The sequence below is a fragment of the Ochotona princeps genome, chromosome 4 (assembly GCF_030435755.1).
Source record: "Ochotona princeps isolate mOchPri1 chromosome 4, mOchPri1.hap1, whole genome shotgun sequence".
In the NCBI taxonomy this organism is placed as follows: Eukaryota; Metazoa; Chordata; class Mammalia; order Lagomorpha; family Ochotonidae; genus Ochotona; species Ochotona princeps.
The window spans coordinates 25,054,241-25,074,229 of record NC_080835.1 but is presented as its reverse complement, the minus strand read 5'-3'; the positions used below and the strand labels follow the sequence as shown (position 1 = coordinate 25,074,229).

Below are 19,989 nucleotides of genomic sequence, written 5' to 3'. Positions count from 1 at the left end.
ATATGACTAATGCAGACCATACATAGATGTGAATCAATGGGAACCCCTTAAATATCTTCCAATGTATTTAACAAACCAAAGTGGGAGGAAGAGGCAGAAAAAAAGGATTCTGGTTACTATGTATACCTAAAAGAAACATAATTGTATTTCTTCTAAATAATAGTGCATATAAACTATAGATTCATTTATGTTCCATCCAGTTATCTTACTGCATAAAATCATACAGTCTGTACTCAAATTTCATCCTCAAATACTCATATTTCTAGATGTGTTACAGTTTGTTGTGGCTTAGCAGTGGTTTTATCCGCAAAGGTTCATATGTTGGGATTAATGCTAACCTCATAGAGTGAGTTAATTTTCTTGAGAATAGGTTGTTACTATAAGAACAAGCCTGGTCTCTCTCATCATCTGGTTTCCTGTTTCCTTACATGAACTATCCTCACATGATTCTACCAACCGCATGATGCCCTTGACAAAGGAGCTGCCTCACCTTGATGGAGCCACCTGATCTTGAACTCCCAGCCTTCAAAATTGTGAGCTAGATAAACATATATTTGTTATGAGTACCTAGTCTTGGTATTTAGCTATAGCAATATAAAGCAGTCTAATACACAATCCCAACACTGGATTTTATTCCATTTGTGTGTTATTTTGATCTGCAAAGGCTTGTGTATAAACCACTTTGCAGCTGATATGGACAATCTGGAACCTTTAGCATTTTCAAGAGGCACAGTCGCATCAGTTGCTTTAATTGCTATCATTTGAACTCTGGAAAGATTTAGCTCTATAACCACACTAGCTTAGTTTGAGATTAGTCACTCCAGGTCAGTTATCTCTCATGATTATTTTCCAGTTACCAATTTATTTAAAATTTTTGAATAGTTATTTTCAAAAAGGTATTTTTTTTACCATTGCTCATTTGCATTGCAGAATTCACACTGTGTGAGCATAGAGAGTAAATTGTTTAAAGCTTAAAACTGAACTGAAACGACAAGTTTTCTGTTCTGTGCTCTTTTCTGGGAAGCAGGCCCCTAAAAGAATTGATTTATAATCTTGGAATTTCATGATTCAACCCCACCTCCCAGTCTCTCAACCTGAGTGCCTTGTGGACACTCCGTCTAGCCTGAACTCTTTGCTGAGGGACAAGAATTAGATTACACAGGCTGAAACCATCAGGCCCCAATATTTTGGCAAAACACTTTGTCTGCCAGAACAAGCAAGGAGTTGGCACCACAACAAATTTTCCCAATCTAACCACCTCAGCTGGGACACTGCTATTTCTCTGATTACTGATATTGACTATAATATTGATGTTCTGTCAAGCTGTCTGTTTCTGCGTATTGAAACAAACAATTCCACAAACACTCCTGTATGGTGTAAGGGAGAGATAAAAGAGTCAGAATCTTTCAGAAATTTACACAATTATTTGTGGAACATGTTCTATATATGGGAGACAGGTGTCTCTCAGACATGGAGAGCTCGGGATATACTGCGTCCAGTACACACACGTCCCTGTTCTCCGATAGCCTAGGGGTTGGTGGGTCATTGTGTCCCATTATAAAGTAAGCCCGCCAGTAAATGGTCTGATTGCTTTATTTCCCTGCTTACTCATAGTCAACTATAAAATATCATTTCTTATTTTGTGGCTTGGTAACTGAGATGCAGTGAGGTTATGTCACTGGGCTGATGAGGGATGAGCTGGTGTTGCTAAGACTTGGGCTTTCTCGATCCGAGGCTGCTGACTCTATTCTGGAGTCTTCACAAATGACATGACCTCATGTTCATCCAGATCAGTTCAAGCTCTTTTCCAGTCTCCCACATCCCATCTTTTAAAGAAGTGCTTTAAGTGTGATAGGCAACAAATATGCAGCTAAAACTCATCATCTAGTCTTTAAAGTCTGGAAAAGATTTGTGTGACCAATTGTGTTAGAAATGTATGTTTGGAGTGGTAGGAGGATGAGAGGAAGCTCAGAGAATGATCCAGAAATTCCCAAAGACAGGCTTGGAGTCAGTAAGTCACCTGGTTAACTACGTGAATTGAGTCATTTGTGGCACAGGGGCCAACAGCTTCAGTCAGTCCCTCAATAGACTGTCGGGAAGCAGACAGATGAAATACTCCCCACAGGGAGAATAAGCCTAATTACAGCTGCTAGAATTTGCATGCTCAGCTGCAGTTTGCAAAGCACTTTCAGATCAATTTTTTTATTATTATTGATACTGATTATTTACTAAACTAACTGCAGAAAGGATCAAGATTTGAGATGATCTTGTTGAGTGATTTTACACATATTTTTAAACAATAAAATCCACTGACAAGATGCAATCTCATATATTAAAACTGACCTCCTAAAATTCAAATGGAACGTCTAGGTTCCCATGGCAGCCCACTCAGAAGCCTTTGCCCTTACCTCTGACTCTGTTTCTAAGGGATTAACAAGGAACTTCCAGTTGGAAACACAGGGAGGCAAAGGTTATTCTTACAACTCTCCCTTCTTCCAATAAGAGAAGGCTGGAGAAGCACCAGGTGTGCGAGGTCAGGCCTCACCCACACAGGAAGCCCATCTGGGCTGGCTCCCACATGGTCAGAACCTGGAGCTCCCCTGGAACTATTTGCTTCCGGGTGATTCAAGAAAGGGTACCTTTGGTCACAGGCAATGGCAGGAATAAGTCTTTCCCTTCGTTGGCAGATTTGCAGTGCTCATCATCCAGGCAGCTCACATGCACTGTTTTTGTTTCAGACATCAGTGCCTGGCATCTTGGCAGGTAAGCTGCTGAACCACTGTGGAATGGGCCCTGATAATGAGTGTGCATCCCCACTCTCCCTGAAAATACAAGTAAAACAGGAAACAATCAAACCGGCTGAAAAACTTGTACTGAATGAAGAGGAAGGTTCTGGAATATTGTGAATGTATAAGTACCACTGGAATTATTCACTTACAAATGGTAAGTTTTATGTCACATGCATATTAACAAAACAATAATTTTTAAAACTTCCATCAGCTCTTTATTTCTAATTGGATCAAACTCAAATTCTCTGACATAGTTACAATCTGACCTCTGTGTGTTCCTACGTCTTACTGTTCCCTTCCCCAAACTCTTCATCTGAATTAATATTCAAACAATTTTCATATTTATAGTGTTTACACTATGTACCTACATATTAATGCTTAGTATATGGAGAACTTTCTAGTCATTTAGTCCTTGTCAGTTCTATAGCAGTTATTCAACAGTATCAACTATCTAATGTAGTAGTAGTAGTAGATGCTATTACTGAGCCCATTTGACATTTGGGAAAATTTGGTATGTGAATGCTCATTCCTAAGATGTACTCAAGTTCACACAGCTAGTAAGAAAAAACAAACAAACAAACAAAAAACAACACAGAAGAGGAAGCTCAGTTTTCTGCCCCCTAAAGCCGTGGTATTCACTACAGAGGACTGTCTGTTGGTATCTTGCCCCTGCACCAACATTTGTAACAACAAAAAAAAGGTCCTAATCTGCCCCTCAACTCTGATTTCACCTCCTCTGTGAAGCCCTCCTGATATTCCCCAGGAAATAGTATGATTCCCTTCTCTAGGGCTGGTAGCTCCTGAATACACATAAACCTGTCTTTGGTATCCATATGGGATTGGTTCCAGGATCCCCCAGGGTTTCAAAATCTCAGAAGATCAAGTCTCTTATAGAAAATGGTATAGTGCTTACCAATAACCTGTACAAAGTGTCATACATTTTAAGTCATCTATAATTATTTAAATCGTCTAATATGCTATAAATGCCATGTAAATAGTTGCTATATTTTTATCATCTAGGGCATAAAGAAGAGAACCTACACATATTTAGCACAGACAGTGTTTTCTTTCTAAATATTTTCAATGCACTCATACTGAGGACTATTTAGTAGATTATTTTATACTATAGATGGCAGTCTGCTTTTTTTATTTTTTAAAAGTATTTTATTCATCCACTTTTTATTTGAGAGATAAACAGATAGAGAACAAGACGGAGAGAGTTATCATCTGCTGGCTGACTCCTCAAATGCCTGACATTACCAAAGTCAGGAGCCGGGAGTTCAAATCAGATCTCCCACACAGGTGAAAGAGACCCAAATATTTGAGCCATCATCTTCTGCCACATAGATGGGTATTAGAAGAAAGCTGGAATCAGAAGGGGAGCCAGAGCTCAAACCCAGGTACTCTGATGTGATATATGAGTGTACCACGCAGTATCTTAACTGCTGTCCCAAACACCCTCCTCAGTATTCTTCTTTCCTATTAGAACAGAGAGTCCTGAGATGGTCAGGTACTATCTACCTTGAGTACCTTTCATGATCATCACTAGTGTAATGAGTAAATGGGCAAGCAGGTAGCTAGGTGTCTCTCTCCTCAGTTTTCCCATTTCTTTCAATAAATTACAGAAGCCTATGTTCCCTTGGGAATTCTGGCATTATCCTTCAGGACCTCAACATAGCGATTGGCACTTTATTTTTCTATGTATCTCAAAAAGCAGGAAGCTCATTCAGATCTACCCTCAGTAGTTCACATTAAACTTAATTTTTATTTCCAAATACTAAACCATTGTATCCTTTAGATAAAGATGGAACTAGAATTCAAAAATGCAACTCAAACTGGAAGTGCCTTCCTGAAAGAATATGACAATCTCTTCTCATCTTTGAGATTCGCTGTGTAGGATAGGCAGAGGAGAGTTGATTAATGTTGGCATAATATGTAGAATAAATGAGAACATGAAAGAATTGTTTTTTTAATTAAATTTATTCATTAATTACATTGTGTTGTAATTTCATAGGAACTGGGATTCTCCCCACACTTCCCCACACCCTCCCCCCATGGTGGGTTCCTCCACCTTGTTGCGTAACCATAGTTCAAGTTCAGTTGAGATTCCCTCTTAGCAGCATATGCCAAGCATAGAGTCCAACATCTTATAGTCCAGTCAAGTCCAACTACTTATTGGGGAGACCCTCTCTGGTCTGAGGGCAGAGCCAGCAGAGTATCATCCCGATCAAATAAAAGCACTAACATATTATCAGCAACAATTAACATCGTTATGGAATTAATTGACATAGTATTGAGCAGCCAACATGTTAAAAATAAATGCGATTTCTTAACCCCATTCTGTGACCACCCCATTCACATTTCCATTTTATAGACATTTCACAAAGGAACAATCCCAAATGGCAAATAAACATGAAAAAATGCTCAAGTTCCCTGGCAATAAGGGAAATCCAAATTAAAACATCAATGAGGTACCACCTAACGCCAGTAAGAGTGGCCCACATGAAAAACACCAACAACACTTCTTGGCGAGGTTGCGGGGAAAAGGGAACCCTACTTCACTGCTGGTGGGGCTGCAGGCTGGTACAGCCTCTATGGAAATCAGTATGGAGAACATTCAAACAACTCAAAATCGACATACCGTATGATCCAGCAATAGCACTCCTAGGAATATATCCAAAACACCTGTTTTACGAGAAACCAACATGCACTCCTATGTTCATAGCTGCACAATCAGTAATTGCAAAAACATGGAAACAACCAAAATGCCCATCAACAGAGGATTGGATAAGAAAGCTATGGTTCATCTACTCCATGGAATACTACTCAGCTATTAAAAAAAAACAAAATGCAGTTCTTTGTGGCCAAATGGGCCAAACTGGAAACCATAATGCTAAGGGAAATGAGCCAATCCCAAAGGGTTAGATACCACATGTTCACCTTAATTTAAGAAGATATGATGTTATGCATAACATGTTATGTTATGGATGTTATGTCATATGTAGTAAGAAAGAATTGTTGAATATGTGGTTTGATGAGAGGACAGATAAAAAGATGGATGGGCATGTTAATGATGGGTGGGAGATGAATAGGTAAATCAATCAATAGAATGAATGGAGAAACGGATGTTTCTGAGTTGAGCTACAAAGGGATATGAAAGGGTATGTACAGAAGGATGGATGAGAGGATGAGAGTTGTATGGAAGGAGTGTAGAAGATACAGGGATGGATGGTGAATGGACAGATTTGTTGGACTAGAAGATGAATGAAGAAATGAATGGATGGATGTGAATAGATAATAGGTGAATGATGGGCTGGCTGGACATTTGAGTCCTGGAAATACGTGAGCTAAGACTGGAGGATATTTGGATGGGAGAATGGAAGGATTTTTCAGAGAATGACTGAAATGAGTGGGCGGAGGACGAACAAGTAGATTTAAGGAACTAAATCCCATCCCCAAAGTGGTCGTTAGCTAGTTTTCCCTAACCGATCCTGAATTCAAACTCCACTTAGGGATGTGAACTCATTTTTCTTTGAATGGAAGAAGAAAGCTTTCTCCCTCCTTCCCCTAGGAGGAAACACAATCTCCTCCACCCCAACTCTTTACCTTTCAGTGCAGGTCTAGCCAGGATCCCAACTCCTCCTGCAAGACATCCACCTGCCTGGGAGACCCAAGATCCTTCCCAAGTCAAATACAATAAAGAAATCTAGCAGGAAAGGAGAGGCAGAGGCTGAAGACAATGGCTTGAGGTTTTAGGGGTTCGATTATCCCATCGGCCAGACAGGCAGGCTAGTGCAGACAGCCGGTGTGACCCGGGGCGCTGGGAGTCCGCAGGCAACCGGGGTTTCCAGTTCAGTGGAAAAGCAGGCAGGGGCGAAGGGCTGCGCCACGGAGGGCTGGTACGTCTTTAAACCTCCGCTGCCGCGTTTAGTCACAGCCCCTCGCTTGGGTGTGTCCTGCGCTCGCTCCCTCCCTCTTAGGTCACTCTTTCAAACTCTTGAATAAAAACTGCCTAACTTCCGAGGCGGCCTCATAGCTCAGGGCCCCCAGCCTCTGACAACCTCGATCCGCCTACCGCGCCCTGTCTTCTGCCGGCGCCTGCCCAGCTCCCTGGAGCCCCGCAGCGCCAACCACTTGCGCTCTCAGTTCACTCGGATACATCATGGACAAGTTTTGGTGGCGCACAGCATGGGGACTCTGTTTCGTGCAGCTGAGCCTGGCACAGATGCATATCGGTGAGTGCCCGCCTTAGCTCGGGAACAGCGGCCGGGGTACCTGGGGTGGAGCCCCTTAGGTCTGCCTTGGGAAAACCGAGTGGGTAACAAGGGTCTTGGACTGAGTTCAGGAAAGCAGGGCTGGAGAGTGTGCTAAGCTGCAGGCGAGTTTGTGGATGGGAAGCACCATTTCACTGGGAGGAAAAGAGAGCAGAAAGCTGCCAGGAAAGGCCTCCTTCTCAAGATTTGGGTGAGGACGCTGAAACTGGATCGCATGGCACAGAGTTAACTGCACTGCTGGATGCCTGCAGTCCCAAGAGGTGGCAGGGATGCAGGCCAGAGCTGGGACAGGAGTAGGAGCTCTGGGCAGGGTGGTCACAGAAGTGATCAGTAAGGAGGAATGGGAGGATTTGAGCTTCCCAAAAAGGGGTCTTGTGTCCTAGTGGCTACCCTATGAGGTTGAGTTCCAGGATCTTACAGTCTGGCCCCCAGCCCTGACCACCCTAGCCTTGAACTTGAATGAGCTCTCTGAATCCAGGTTCTGGGTGCCTAAGATTCCAGCCTGGGGCATGGAGTGTGAATAAGAGAGGCAATGACTGGGCAGCTGCCTAACTCTGCCAACCTTCTGTTTCTGCCAATCAGTTGGGAAATACAGACAGTAATGTTGCTTCTGCTGCCTGCCTGGCACCCTCAGCCCCACAAGAAGAGTCAGAATTCCAGTTTACTATGAAGAGCCTCAGAGCTGGGGTTCTAATATCCCAAGCAAATAGGACTGGTGCCTTTCAGTAGCCACAGAATGGCATGCAGTGTGTGAAATGTCCCAGCGTGGCTCAACTCCAAGCACTCCTTTTCTTTGTCTATATATGTACTGATAATTACATGGTTGATTTGCTTATCACTAGCAAAATTAATTTTTCTTTTAACAAGTACCAGCTGTGTCATTAAGACAGGCCTGTCCGTAGCTAATAATATTCAGCAAGTATTTACTAAACTCATTTCAGGGTATCCAGGAAAGCCAAAGCCACAGTCCCACATTGAGACTTTCTATGAGCATAGGCAAGGACCTAGAACTTCAGTTCCAGAGCAGAAGCAATGATAGTAGTCGTAATAATAGCAAGAACAACACTAGCCACCATTGAGTGCGCAGGCTCACTGTGTACATCATTGACCTGTGCTATCTCTTTTTACTCTCATAACGGCCCACTGGGAAGTACCCTGTGGCTGGATCTGTTTTTCGGGAGGGAAACCAAGACTGGAGAATTTTCAGTGAGTGTTGATGTTCACACAGACCAGAGTGTGCTGGCTGTGAATTCCAAAGGCAAAGCTTAGAGTATATTCCACTCAGTGGGACAGGCAAACTAGGAAAAGAGGGGCCTTGGTGGACCGAAGACCTCAGGGGAGGCTCTGGAAACTGGAGCTCCAGCAGATCCTTGAAAGACAGAAAGGCTCAGGATGGGAGTGTAGAGGAGAACACTGGGGCCTGACCTCAGAGAAAAAGGGTAGGGGATATTTCTGTAGGATTGCCTAAGTGGCTATGCTGCCTTTCGTTGTCTTCTTGTCTTTGCTTTGTCTCCAGTGTGTTCTGACTCCCGATTCCTTCCAACCTGTCTCTCTGCTTCTTCTAAAGGGCTCTACCGTCAAGTATTTGGCATTGCTTTTAGCCTTAAGGTTCTCCCTGTGGGTTCTCCAGGCCTCCCTGGAGTAGTGTCCATGGGAGAAAGCACCATGATGGTAACTGCCTGAGCACTGGCTTTCATGTACTCAGAAAGCTGTTCAGAAGGAACTGAGACTTGGAAAGGAGATGTGACTTAATAGAAGGCCCGGTGCTGGAACGAAAGATAGGGGAAGGAGAGAAAGGAGTTGTTTCATTTTGGGGAATGGTGGGCTCTAGAGGACATAGGGAAAACTGGCAGGAAGCAAGGCTTTGGGGGAGGAAAAAGAAACACCCAGTCTTGGTATGCAAAAATAAAAGGTAGAGAAATAACCAATGATAGTGTAGCTGTTTTGGAGGTAGGAACTCTGAGTTGAAGAACAGCTTTGTTGAACCTGTGGCAGGAAGAAAGTAGTCTTTGGTGAACCTGCCCCTCCAAGCACCTATTTCTTCTTGTCATTGCCTGGCAATTGTACCCTTGGTGTTGGGAAACAGGATCGTGTCTGGTAGCTCCCAGGCTGGGAGTGGCAGGCACGTTCTGCTCCCACTGATTCTCCTTGGGAGTTAGACCTATGGCTATATTTTCCCACGTGGAAGGACCAGGAAGGAAATTGCATCCCTGCTGGGGTTAACACTGATTAATTCCATGATTGGCAGTCACACGTTGGACATCTACCTCCTTGGAAATGTATGGTGACAAAGACATGAGCTCTGACTGGTAGTCAGTAGGAAAAAGTTTCATTTTCTTCCAAATTTCCCCATGTAGAAAGGGTGGTTGAACATTATGAAATTCCTAGATTATGACAGATTCCCTTTCATTCATTCAAGAAATATTTTCTGAATCATTGTCGCAGATTCAGAGATAGACTCTAAAGATTGTTTGGAAAAATCCTTCTTTTTTTTTTTTTTTCCAAGGATATGAAAGGCCCTGAAGAAGGGAGGGGAAGGAATAACTTTCCCTTTCAAGACTTGCTAGGATGTTAGGGAAGGGTGCTTTCCCACATTTGGTCTAGGAAATACCCCAAAGTGGAGTATGGCAGGTTCTGGCACCCACCCCTGCCGTGGGCAGGGAGGGTGTGGTCTACCAGACACGCCTTACAGTTCCATAGGTTACTCCACCATGTGCTCGTGCAGGTTAAGCAATAAATCTTGTGTGTTTAGTATAAACCTTGTGTATTTCAGAATAATCTTCTATATTTCTTAGCTGATGCATTGGGAAGATTCTGTGGGACTTCTAGCACATCATTGGATGCTTAGGAGCACCCATCTTAAAAAACCTGGCACTCTACTATTATGCTGTATGATCTTGAGTTAAGTGGATTCCTAAAGCCCTAGGAAACACCACTTACTGAGCACCACTGTATGCTAGGCATTAAGTCAATGGTTGGCAAGATTCTCTTATTTAAGTCTCGGAGCAGCCTTATGAATTACTATTCTACACTCCATCTGCCAGACGGAGTGAGGGAGCTTCAGAGACAATGCATGACTCACCCACAGACCAAGTGGTAGAGCCGGGATTCCCCCAGCTGAAATTTTCCCTGCTAGAATCCAACATCTGTACTTCTTGCATTTATTACAGTACTTGTGGACGATTTGGAGAATTGAGGGTTGTTTTCCCACCCTTCGGGTCCTCCGGTTCTCCAGTCCTATGAGGCTAGTGCAGGTGAAGTCTGGGGAGAGTGGCTCTCTTTCTGCCCCTGCTGGCAGGCTTTAGACTCTTAGCTGTTTTGCCCTGTCTGGGCCTGGTCTTTGTCTCCCCAGGCTTGGCCACAGCTGTCAGGGATGCCAACCTAGTAATTTGCTTCTAAAATAAGTCAATTTCCTTATCTGAAGCCAGCTGCCCTTCTAGACATGCTCTCATTTGCAGGGCAGAGAAAAAAAAGAGGCTGTTTCTTGTCTAAGAGACAAGTTAGGGCAATGCTCTCTTCCAGAAAATGAAGGAAGGCCTTGCAGAGGCGGATGTGCTGACCTTGCAAGTGCTTCAGATACACTGACCTTGAGAACCTATTGTCACATGCTCATCAGCAGCTGTGTGTGCCCTGGGAAAAAGTCTTGCAGGACCCAGGCTGACATGGCTCTCTAGTAAACTCAGGGATCTTCAACAGAAACCCAGTGAGGAACAATAGGTGACATGTGGCCAACCAAGGGAGGTTTCAGATCTCCCTGCTGCAGTGTCAGAGGCTCCAGGCTGGGGTCCTCTGGTAGAGGGGAGTGGGTGGGATGTAAGCCAAGCCTCCCCAGCGGCCAACACTGGCTGGGAGTGAGTTTGGGGTTGGGACAAGTTATCAGCTTCAATTGTGTTGCCCAGCACCTCCATTTCAGCTGACTCCACCCAGGGCCTGAAAAGGAAGTGGTTCTTGTGAAAGAATGAGCTGCAGCAGGTGGCAGATGCTGCCACACACAGTGCAGTTTTCAAAGGGAAATCTTTACTGTCTCAAAGAGAAATTCTGGGGTTTGCACCACCAGAAGCTGATGACTCAGTTTCCTTTGTGTTTCTGCTTGAAAGGGAAGGAGACAAATGTTCTTTAGAATTACAAGGCTAGGTCAATGCCTCCTACCTGAAATATGGAATCCACATTTTACTCACTCAGCAGGGTGAAATTTTCCATTCATAGTGCACTCCCCCCCAGACTGGACAGCCCAAATTTGAGAGGCCAGCACAGTTTACCAGGGGCTGCAGTTCTGTGTGTATGCATGCAGTCAGTGTGCATTCCAGATATTCCAGAAGAATTAGGATCTTAACCATAGAAGCACTTGACCAATTGGCACATGCGATGCATTTTGACGAAATGTTTACATAGCTTTATACAGAAAAAAATGTGTGGATTCACTTTGTATGGCTTCTTGCATAAAAATTTCACACCTTTACAACTTCTTACTCAATTCAGGGTCTGAATGACTTGACACACAATTCAGAAAATGTGTACACTTCAAAAAGAAATGTTTAATATTCTCCTGCTGTTTCTTGAACTCAGTGTGTGAAGTTCCTGTTTGGCTCTTGTTTGCTGGATGGAGACATAACCACACTGTGAGTGTGTCTGTAGCTGTATTAGTACATGCATTTGAACATATGTGCTGTTAAGCATGCAAGTATGACTGACCTGTCATCTTTTTTAATGCATATTTATTTCATTTATTTGAAGGGCAGAGTTACAGAGAGCCAGAGACAGAGAGACCTTCTATCTTCTGGTTCACTTCCTAAATGACAGTAATGGTCAAGACTGGGCTAGCTAAATGCCAGCAGCCACGAGTTTCATCCAGGACTCCCATGTAATTGCAGAGGCCCAAGGACTTGAACCATCTGCCATTGCTTTCCTAGGCACATTAGGAGGGAACAGGATCTGAAGTAAAGCGGCTGGGATTTGAACTATGGCCCATATTCAGGATATCAGGTGGTGGCTTAACTTGTTACACCATAATGCCTGCCCCAAATATGTCATTCATTCTTATGAGGGTCCTGCACTGTGTTGAGTCCTCAGCAGAATAAAAAGTACAAAAGTACAGCCTTACATTCACGAATGTAGTGATTCTCAATGTGTAACCCAGCGCCACTAAGCCACAGCTTGGCCAGTTCACAGTGCAAAGCTAATAGCATTGTAGATCTGAGATGAGGCAAGGAGGCCTTCAGCAGTCACCAAAGGCATGGGAAAGTAGGCAGCAGTGCGGGCAAGATAGTGTTTGAGTGCATGAGGAGGAAATGAGCAAGGGTGCGTCTATTTCTGCTACCTTGCTCTTGACCAAGTTAATTAACTTGGGAAAATATCCAACATTTATGTGCTACTCACTCGATACACTAAATAGTTACAGCTGGAGAGTAAATTATCAGGAGGTAGTCAATTACCAGTCCTTTTCCCAGAGGATCTCACCATCTGGCGAAGGCAGCCTCGACACCATTGGTATGGATCAGGCAATTCTTTGTTGGGTAAAGAGGAGATGCCCTATGCATTGTAGGACATGAGGCAGTATCTCTACATCCGATGATCTGATAGTATCCTCTCCCACTCTGGGTTGCAGAAACTGAAAGTACACACAGATAATGCCAAGCTAATGACAGTGTGGCTAAACCTCTGTCTCCTGAGGATCACAAGTGCAGTGGGATGTCAACCATCCCATAGCCTCATTGCTGAGAAGGTGGTATTCCATTCTCAGAGTTCCAGTTGGCTGTCTTAAAGCTTCACTATAGAAGCATGCAAGGTCATTTCGTGTCAGTTGATGGTACCAAGAATTGCTAAAAACATTCACATTCTCCATAGAGGAGAAAAATTCTAACAAAAGCCCAACATGTCTTCTTGTATTCACCATCTAGGGGGTGTACCCCCAATGAAAGTGATCATGTTGTATTCACTTTTTGTGATCTCTGGGCCCAATGATAATCTATGGTTGCTGATAATTGTTGACCTGGAACAAGTGTACAGAATATGGACATAACCATATCACCATATACAGAAGCATGCTGGTCAGTGTCCTTAGTGTACAGACATTTTTATGTTGTAGATGGTAACAGTGGTGATGACTGTGTTGCTTGGGACAAGGCCAAAGAGGACTCCTGGTTGACCATCCACTGCAGGACTCATATTGGGTTTTTCCAGAGTACACTCATAGGATTGTGGCTTTGGTGGCTGTGGATGCTGGAGTAAGGACAGATTTCTTGCTGGTTGGGCCAAGAAGGGAGTGGGAGCCTGGTAGAACGATAACAGCAACCCCAAAGTTAAGCCTCAAAGCACAGTACTCCCCAGCTACAGCCAGGGTAGAGGTCAGGTCATTTTATTTTAAAGCTGCTGCCTTGAGGTTGGAACCCTCAAATGGGAGGTTCATAGTTCTCTAACCTTCTCTTCTGGAGGTGGCAAAAGTGGGAGACCAAAATGCATCACTGAAGGTTCTGGCCTTTTCTGTGGGTCTCTTGGATCACCATCAAGCTGCTGTTCAATTGGCTAGCACCACAGCTTTTGAAAGAGCACCTTGTAGGGCAGCCTGGCACCTGATGTGTAGCCACATTGGTAAGGCAAACCATACCTCCTCACCTGGGGGCTTGCCAGGTGGGACAGGTCCTGCCTTCCCATGGATTGTCTGTCTGGTGAGACTCAGAAACTGAGTGAGGACATAGGTGTTGGAGTTGGGGGAGAAACTCCTAGAGGCAGGAATGGGTTGCTTTGGGGGTGTGTCTTCAGTGTGTGGGTGTGTAAGTGTCCTCTTAAGGGCAAGTGTGGGCACACAGATCTCCAGGTGGGTGGGGAAGGCCTGAGTCACCCAGGAGGTCATTTGCCAAACTCAAGACTCAAAACCTTTCTTGAGTCTTCAGCTTTTGAGAGTAAAGGTTCATTTCAAAACTCCAGGGGGAGAGAGTTTTTTCCACAAAGAGCAGTAGCATTTGCAATTGTGTCATTGCAAGTTTCTTTAGATGGTGAAAATACATTCCCCACTCCCCCCTTTTTTAGAGCTCTTGCACTTTTGGGACTTGTTTCTTTGCAGAGAGCAGTCTGTTTTTGTGAGTCTAGGATCACTGTTAGTAACAGTAGCAAATAGCGTCATCCCAGTTGTTTCCTGCACACTAGCATGTTTCATTGGTGCACCAGACCTATGAAGGTTATGTGATCTTACCTCCTTTACATGTGATGAGCTTGAGTATCTAAGTAACATGGGCAAAACCATACAAATGAGCAGTGAAAGAACTGGCATTCAAATGTAAGTGATCTTACAAAACATATTCCTTTCTTTAAAGATTTATTTAACTTTATTGTAAAGTCAGATATATAGAAAGGAGGAAAGACAGAGAAGAATATCTTCCATCTGCTGATTCACTCCCCAAGCAGTCTCAATGGCTAGAAGTTGAGCCAATCAGAAGCCAGGAGCAAGGAGTTTCTTCTAGGTTTCCCATGCGGGTTTAGGGTTCCAAAGCTTTGGGTCATCCTCGACTGCTTTCCCAGGCCACAAGCGGGGAGCTGGATGGGAAGTGGGACTGCTGGGACATGATCCAGCGCCCATATGGGATCCTGGCACATGCAAGGTGAGGATTTTAGCCACTAGGTTACCGCACAGGGCCCAGAATTCATATTCTTAATCAAGATACTGTAGTATGTCTCTTGATATATTAGGATTTGAAGGTACCTCTAATAGACAAGAATAGTCATACCTGGTGGTACTTGTTTTTCTTTTTTAACCTCAGTAAAAAAAAATTTTAGAAACATTCTCTATTTAGGAACCTCTCTGTGGTGGAGTCTTAATACCCACAGAACTGGCTTGGACTTTCCATTCTAAACACAATGCCAGAACAAGAGGGTGTAGTTATAAAAATGAAGGAGAAAGAAACTGTAATGGAAACTTCCTCCCATTCTTATGTACTCTGAGTGGCTCATTCATTCCAATCCCTGAATAGAAGTTCTACTCTCTTCTATGGGATAGAAAGCTGGGGAGAAGGTAGGGCTGAAAGTCATGGTGAATTGAGTTGCTGGTTCATTATCACTTCATTATTTGTTACCAGACAAAAGGTGAAGGTTGATTATTGGCATTCCTCCATCACCTAGAACTCCGGTTGGTAATCAGAGAAGTACAGAAAGTGAGCCAAAACAATAGCTTATGGGAACTTCAATTCTAGAGCCTACCATTAGCTAGAACTAGTGAAGGAGGTGTGTGTCTGTGGGTGGGAAGAGTTCTGAGAAAGCCACCGGGAATCAGCTACATACATCCAGGCACAAGGAATTCAGTCTAGTTGTGCTGTAGTTCTTCTTCATAGCCTTAGCCTAAACAAGATATCCTGGTTCCTGTTTGTCCCAGCAGGTGACCATCTTTTTGGAAGGTAAGTGAGTTTTCCCTCAGTATCTTGGCTGAAAAACAAGCCACTGGGGAGGGAGGAGGAAAAGCCCCCTAGGAGCTGTAACTTAGTCTACAGGAAGAGGTCCAAGGCTTTGGACTTAGGGACAAGAACTCCTCCAAGATTCCCCATTGGTTTCAATTTCAGTGCCTCTTTTTGCATTGAAGTGGGCCTGCAGAGTCTTCTAGAAGGATCCAACCATCAATCACAGAACTAGGCAACATTGTTTCCTACTTTCCTTCCAAAATACAACAGAGATGATTCAAGCCTCTTCATAAGTGTTCCAGGTTGTGTTTGTTAAGATGCAATGCAAAACAAGTAATTCTAGGTAGCACACACCTGCCTTTGGCCTAGAAGCTCATTTTTGCTCAGGACTCTGGGCCAATCATCACAATCACTGAAAACATTAACAGTGCCTAGTATGGGAGATGAAAATGTTGCCAAGGTTGAGTGGGCCAAGTCCAAAATGCAAGAATCCAAACAGCATCAAGTCCTTTCTTGTATCACACAGAAAACCAGCTGATGAATCAACCTTGCAGCCAACAGTAAGTTGCAGAGCCTACACCTGCTGTCTGCAAGGAAGGCACAAGGACTCAGGTCCCCCACCAGGGTACAGGTCATGCAGAATCAGAGCTTGGAGAGGACATCTGCCTGGGGTTTATTTCTGCAGTGGTTCCTCTGTGGTGGGACTGGTTGTCATCATACAAATAGCCTTAAAGGTCAGGGCATCCTCTGGGGTCTCCTTTGTGAATTTTGTTTTTCCCTGTTGTTCAGTAGTTTTCCCCCCAGACACTTCATAAAAACCCACATGTGTGTCTTCTTTTTAAAAGAGGAAGTTCAAGGCATGCCTCTTAGCTCTGTACCGGCCTCTGCTCTCTTTCATTGTTGAGTAGAACTTCTTAGGGATAAGCCCATGCTCTAGGTGTATGGTTATATTTACTAAGACTCCAGCTATAAGTACAGTTCTCCAGTTAAAGTAATTGCTTCATAAATATCTGGATAGCTGATTGAATGAATAAAATTTCTAGACTTGTCTGGTAAAGCAATTTTCCTCATTGCCTTTTTGTGAGTGTTATGGGTTCTGGACAATTCTTTGTAATCCTATCTCTCTCTCTCTCTCTCTCTCTCTCTCTCTCTCTCTCTCTCTGTTTAAATTGTTGTTATTGTTTTATAATGCAGTTGCATAAGCTCTGGAGTTTCCCCTCCACCCTCGCCGAATCTCCTCCTCTCACTGATTTTTGTCATGTTATTGCAGTAGTATAGTCCTTCATAAACAGTCCAAGTCCATAATTCTGCTCTTTAAGTGTACCCTAACATTGTAGGCATGGATAATGACAGACAGTCCAGTGTCCAATTGTCAAGACATATTTAACAGCTTCTTTGTATTTCTTTGGTTTGGAACTAGAGACACAAACTGCATTGCATCTTCACAACTAGTTATGGTAATTTCTATTACATAATTACTATACTTCCTCTTAGATGAAAAGCTATAAACCAAAATCAACAACAGGAACAGTAATTAAAGATTTACAACAACATGAAGTTAAATGACATGCTATTGAATGACCAATATGTCACTGAAGAAATGAAAAAGAAAATTAAAAACCTTCCTGTGGAAAGCAATGTGACTATATGACCTATGTGTCACTGAAGAAATTAATAAGAAAAAAATTTTGAAGAATTTAAATTAAAAGTAAAAATATAGATCCCATGAGATGTAGCAAAAGCAGTATTAAAAAGGGCATTTATAATTTCTCCCCTGCATTGTTTCCTGTGTTTTGTAGTAAAGTAGTCTATCAAGTGTAGTCTTGACTCCAACTTTCTGCTCTTTACATGGGTCATGACATTGCTGGCATAGGCAAAGGTAGAAAATTTACGTTCTGTTGTCTTGGTATATTTAGAAGTTTCATTAGGGGGTCTACTTTTATTCAGTTTTAGAGATGCATTCTTTTGATTTTCTTTGATTCCTGGTATTCTGGGTTGCATTACATCTTTGATTTGTGAGATTGCAAGTATATGTTTGTTCACCTTAGTTTTTGTTTTGCATTCTTGATGGAGGTTGTCTTATATTAGAGTGAACATATGATATTTGTCTTTTTGGGGTTGGCTGATTTCACTGAGCAAAATGGTCTCCAGTTGGGAGCATTTGGTTACAAAAGGTAATATTTTCATTGTTTTTAATAGCTGAGTAGTACTCCATAGAGTAGTTGTACCACAGATTCTTTATCCAGTCCTCCTTCAATGGGGATATAGGTTGTTTCCATGGCTTTGTGATTGATTGCATTGCAATGAATATAAAGGTGCAGCTTGCTTTCCCATGTGTATGGAACAGTTCTTGTGGATATATTCTCAGGAGTGGGATAGCTAGGTCATATAGCAGGTGAATTCTCAGTTGCCTGAGTATTCTTCACACTGACTTCCAAAGTGACTGCATCAGTCTACAATGCCACCAGCAGGGAGTAGGGCACATTCTCCCCACATCCTTGCCAACAGGTGTTGTTGGTAGTTTTCTTTATGTGTGCCACTCTCACTGGGGTTCAGTGGAACCTCAGTGTGGTTTTTATTTGAATTTCCCTTACTGCTAAGGAACTTGAGCATCTTTCCATACGTCTGTTAGCCATTTGGATTTGTTCCTTTGAAAAGTGTCTGTTCATTTCCTTCTCCCATTTGTTAACTGGTTTGTTTGTTTTGTTGTTATTGTGTTTCTGGAGTTCCTTGTATATCCTGGATGTTAGGCCCCTATCTGTTGTGTAGTGTGAAAAGATTTTCCCCCAGTTTGTTGATTGCTTCTTTACTTTGTTGATTGTTTCCTTTGCTGTGCAGAAGCTTTTTGATTTGATATAGTACCATTTGTTTGTTTTGGTCTTGACTGCCTGTGCTTTTGGTGATTTTTCTAGGAAGTCTTTGCCTATGCCTATATTTTGTAAATTATTTCCCACATTTTCTTCTAATAGTTTGGTGATTTCTGGGTGTAGGTTTAGATCCTTTGTGCATTTAGATTTGATCTTTATGTGTAGTGAAAGGAAGTAGGGCTTTGGAGGCGGTACTGTGCAAGGCGCAAAGGCTCTGTAAAGACAGATGTCACTTGACTTCCTTTCATGCCCAGAAGAGCTATGAGGTTGGGGAGCTGCGTACATTGTGTCCAGGTCAACATTCAGTACGTAACTTTAAATCTACATGGAAAATCTAGCATTAAGAATTGAAATAGGGGGAGAACCCAAGTATCTATGTAATTGTGTCACATAATACAATGTAATTACTGAAGTTAAATAATAAATAATTAAAAAAAAAAAAGAATTGAAATAATTATTATGATTAGTTCTTCTCTGTTACTGATTCATCATGTTGTGCTGAACAAGTCACTTCACCTATTCACCTCCATTTTTCCACGTGTGAAATATGAAGGCTAGGTTCTGGTTGATCTCTAAGCATTCAAGGTTCTCATGTTTTATAAATGTACCTACTAACCTCTAAGCTTCATGAATCCTAATGAAAAGAATAACACTGAAATAAAATGCATATAAAAATGTGATGGTTGGCTTGTATTAAATGTTGGAAGCAAATTATAAATCCATGTTAGAAACAAATGTATGGATACAGATACAGTTTAAATTAAAATGAGCAAGTCTACTAGAATCAAGATGCCCAGAAAACACCACCAGATCCTCTCCATTTCTCAGGAATGAGGCAAATGAAGAAGTTAACAGAGAAGTTAACCAAATGTTCTCATTATAGAGCTAAACCCACATCAACCCAGAATTACTAGCAGAATCTGAATATAATAACCTTTACCTTGTATTGTAGTTTTAAAAAGCATTGCTTCAAGTACTCAGAAAAGTCAAGCCCTGTAAAGAAGAGAAGATTATGCCCTTCAATCTCAGAGCTGTGTTAGCATCTTGGATTCTGAACTTCCCCTAAGGGATCTCTATAACCTATGGGTGTAAAATGAACCACAATAAACAGCCAAAGCAGTACTTAAAGATGAGTTCTAGTATCCTACTGAAAACAGGCAGGGTAGCTATGATGACTACAAAAAGAAGAGGAAAATGCACCTAACTTTTTGTTTGTGTAGATATCTGTACCATATATAAATACACATATATATTTATATCCACATAAATATATAAAGATATATAGTTTATGTATTATATATTTATTATTTTTATATTTTATATTCATTATTTATATATTCTATATAATCTATAGTACATACATACACATATAATTGTGTGTACATAAGTGAAAAAAATCACTGGGCAGGATAAGCCTGTGAGAAAGTGAGTTCCTGCATACACTGAGAGCCTTCCAAATTTCCACTAATACATTTCTTTTTTTTCCCATAAATCTAGAGAAACCCATGCTCAGAGGAGAGAAAAAGTTGTCATAAAAACTACATTTCTTGGGAATTTGTTTAAGTGAGCCAAAGGCTAAATCCCTTGTCTGGGCTCCAGTCTTTTGGAAGTCCATTCTTCTTGCACTTATTTCAAGCCTATGTTAGAGTCTCTGACCATTAATCTTATATGAAAT

The 19,989-nt window shown here is 42.3% G+C and overlaps 1 protein-coding gene across 2 annotated transcripts in view; it reads left to right on the top strand.

Annotated features, from left to right (window-relative positions):
• The first annotated feature begins 6,716 nt into the window (after positions 1-6,716).
• The window catches only part of CD44 (CD44 molecule (Indian blood group)), an 86,080-nt gene continuing 72,807 nt past the window's right edge, over positions 6,717-19,989 (top strand). The window contains exon 1 of one of the 2 annotated variants that reach the window (XM_058663177.1): positions 6,717-7,024. In XM_058663177.1, coding sequence (XP_058519160.1) covers positions 6,952-7,024 — 73 coding nt within the window. In that variant the 5' untranslated portion in view covers positions 6,717-6,951. The remainder of the gene's footprint in view (positions 7,025-19,989) is intronic. The other variant, XM_012927051.2, reaches the window with a different exon arrangement.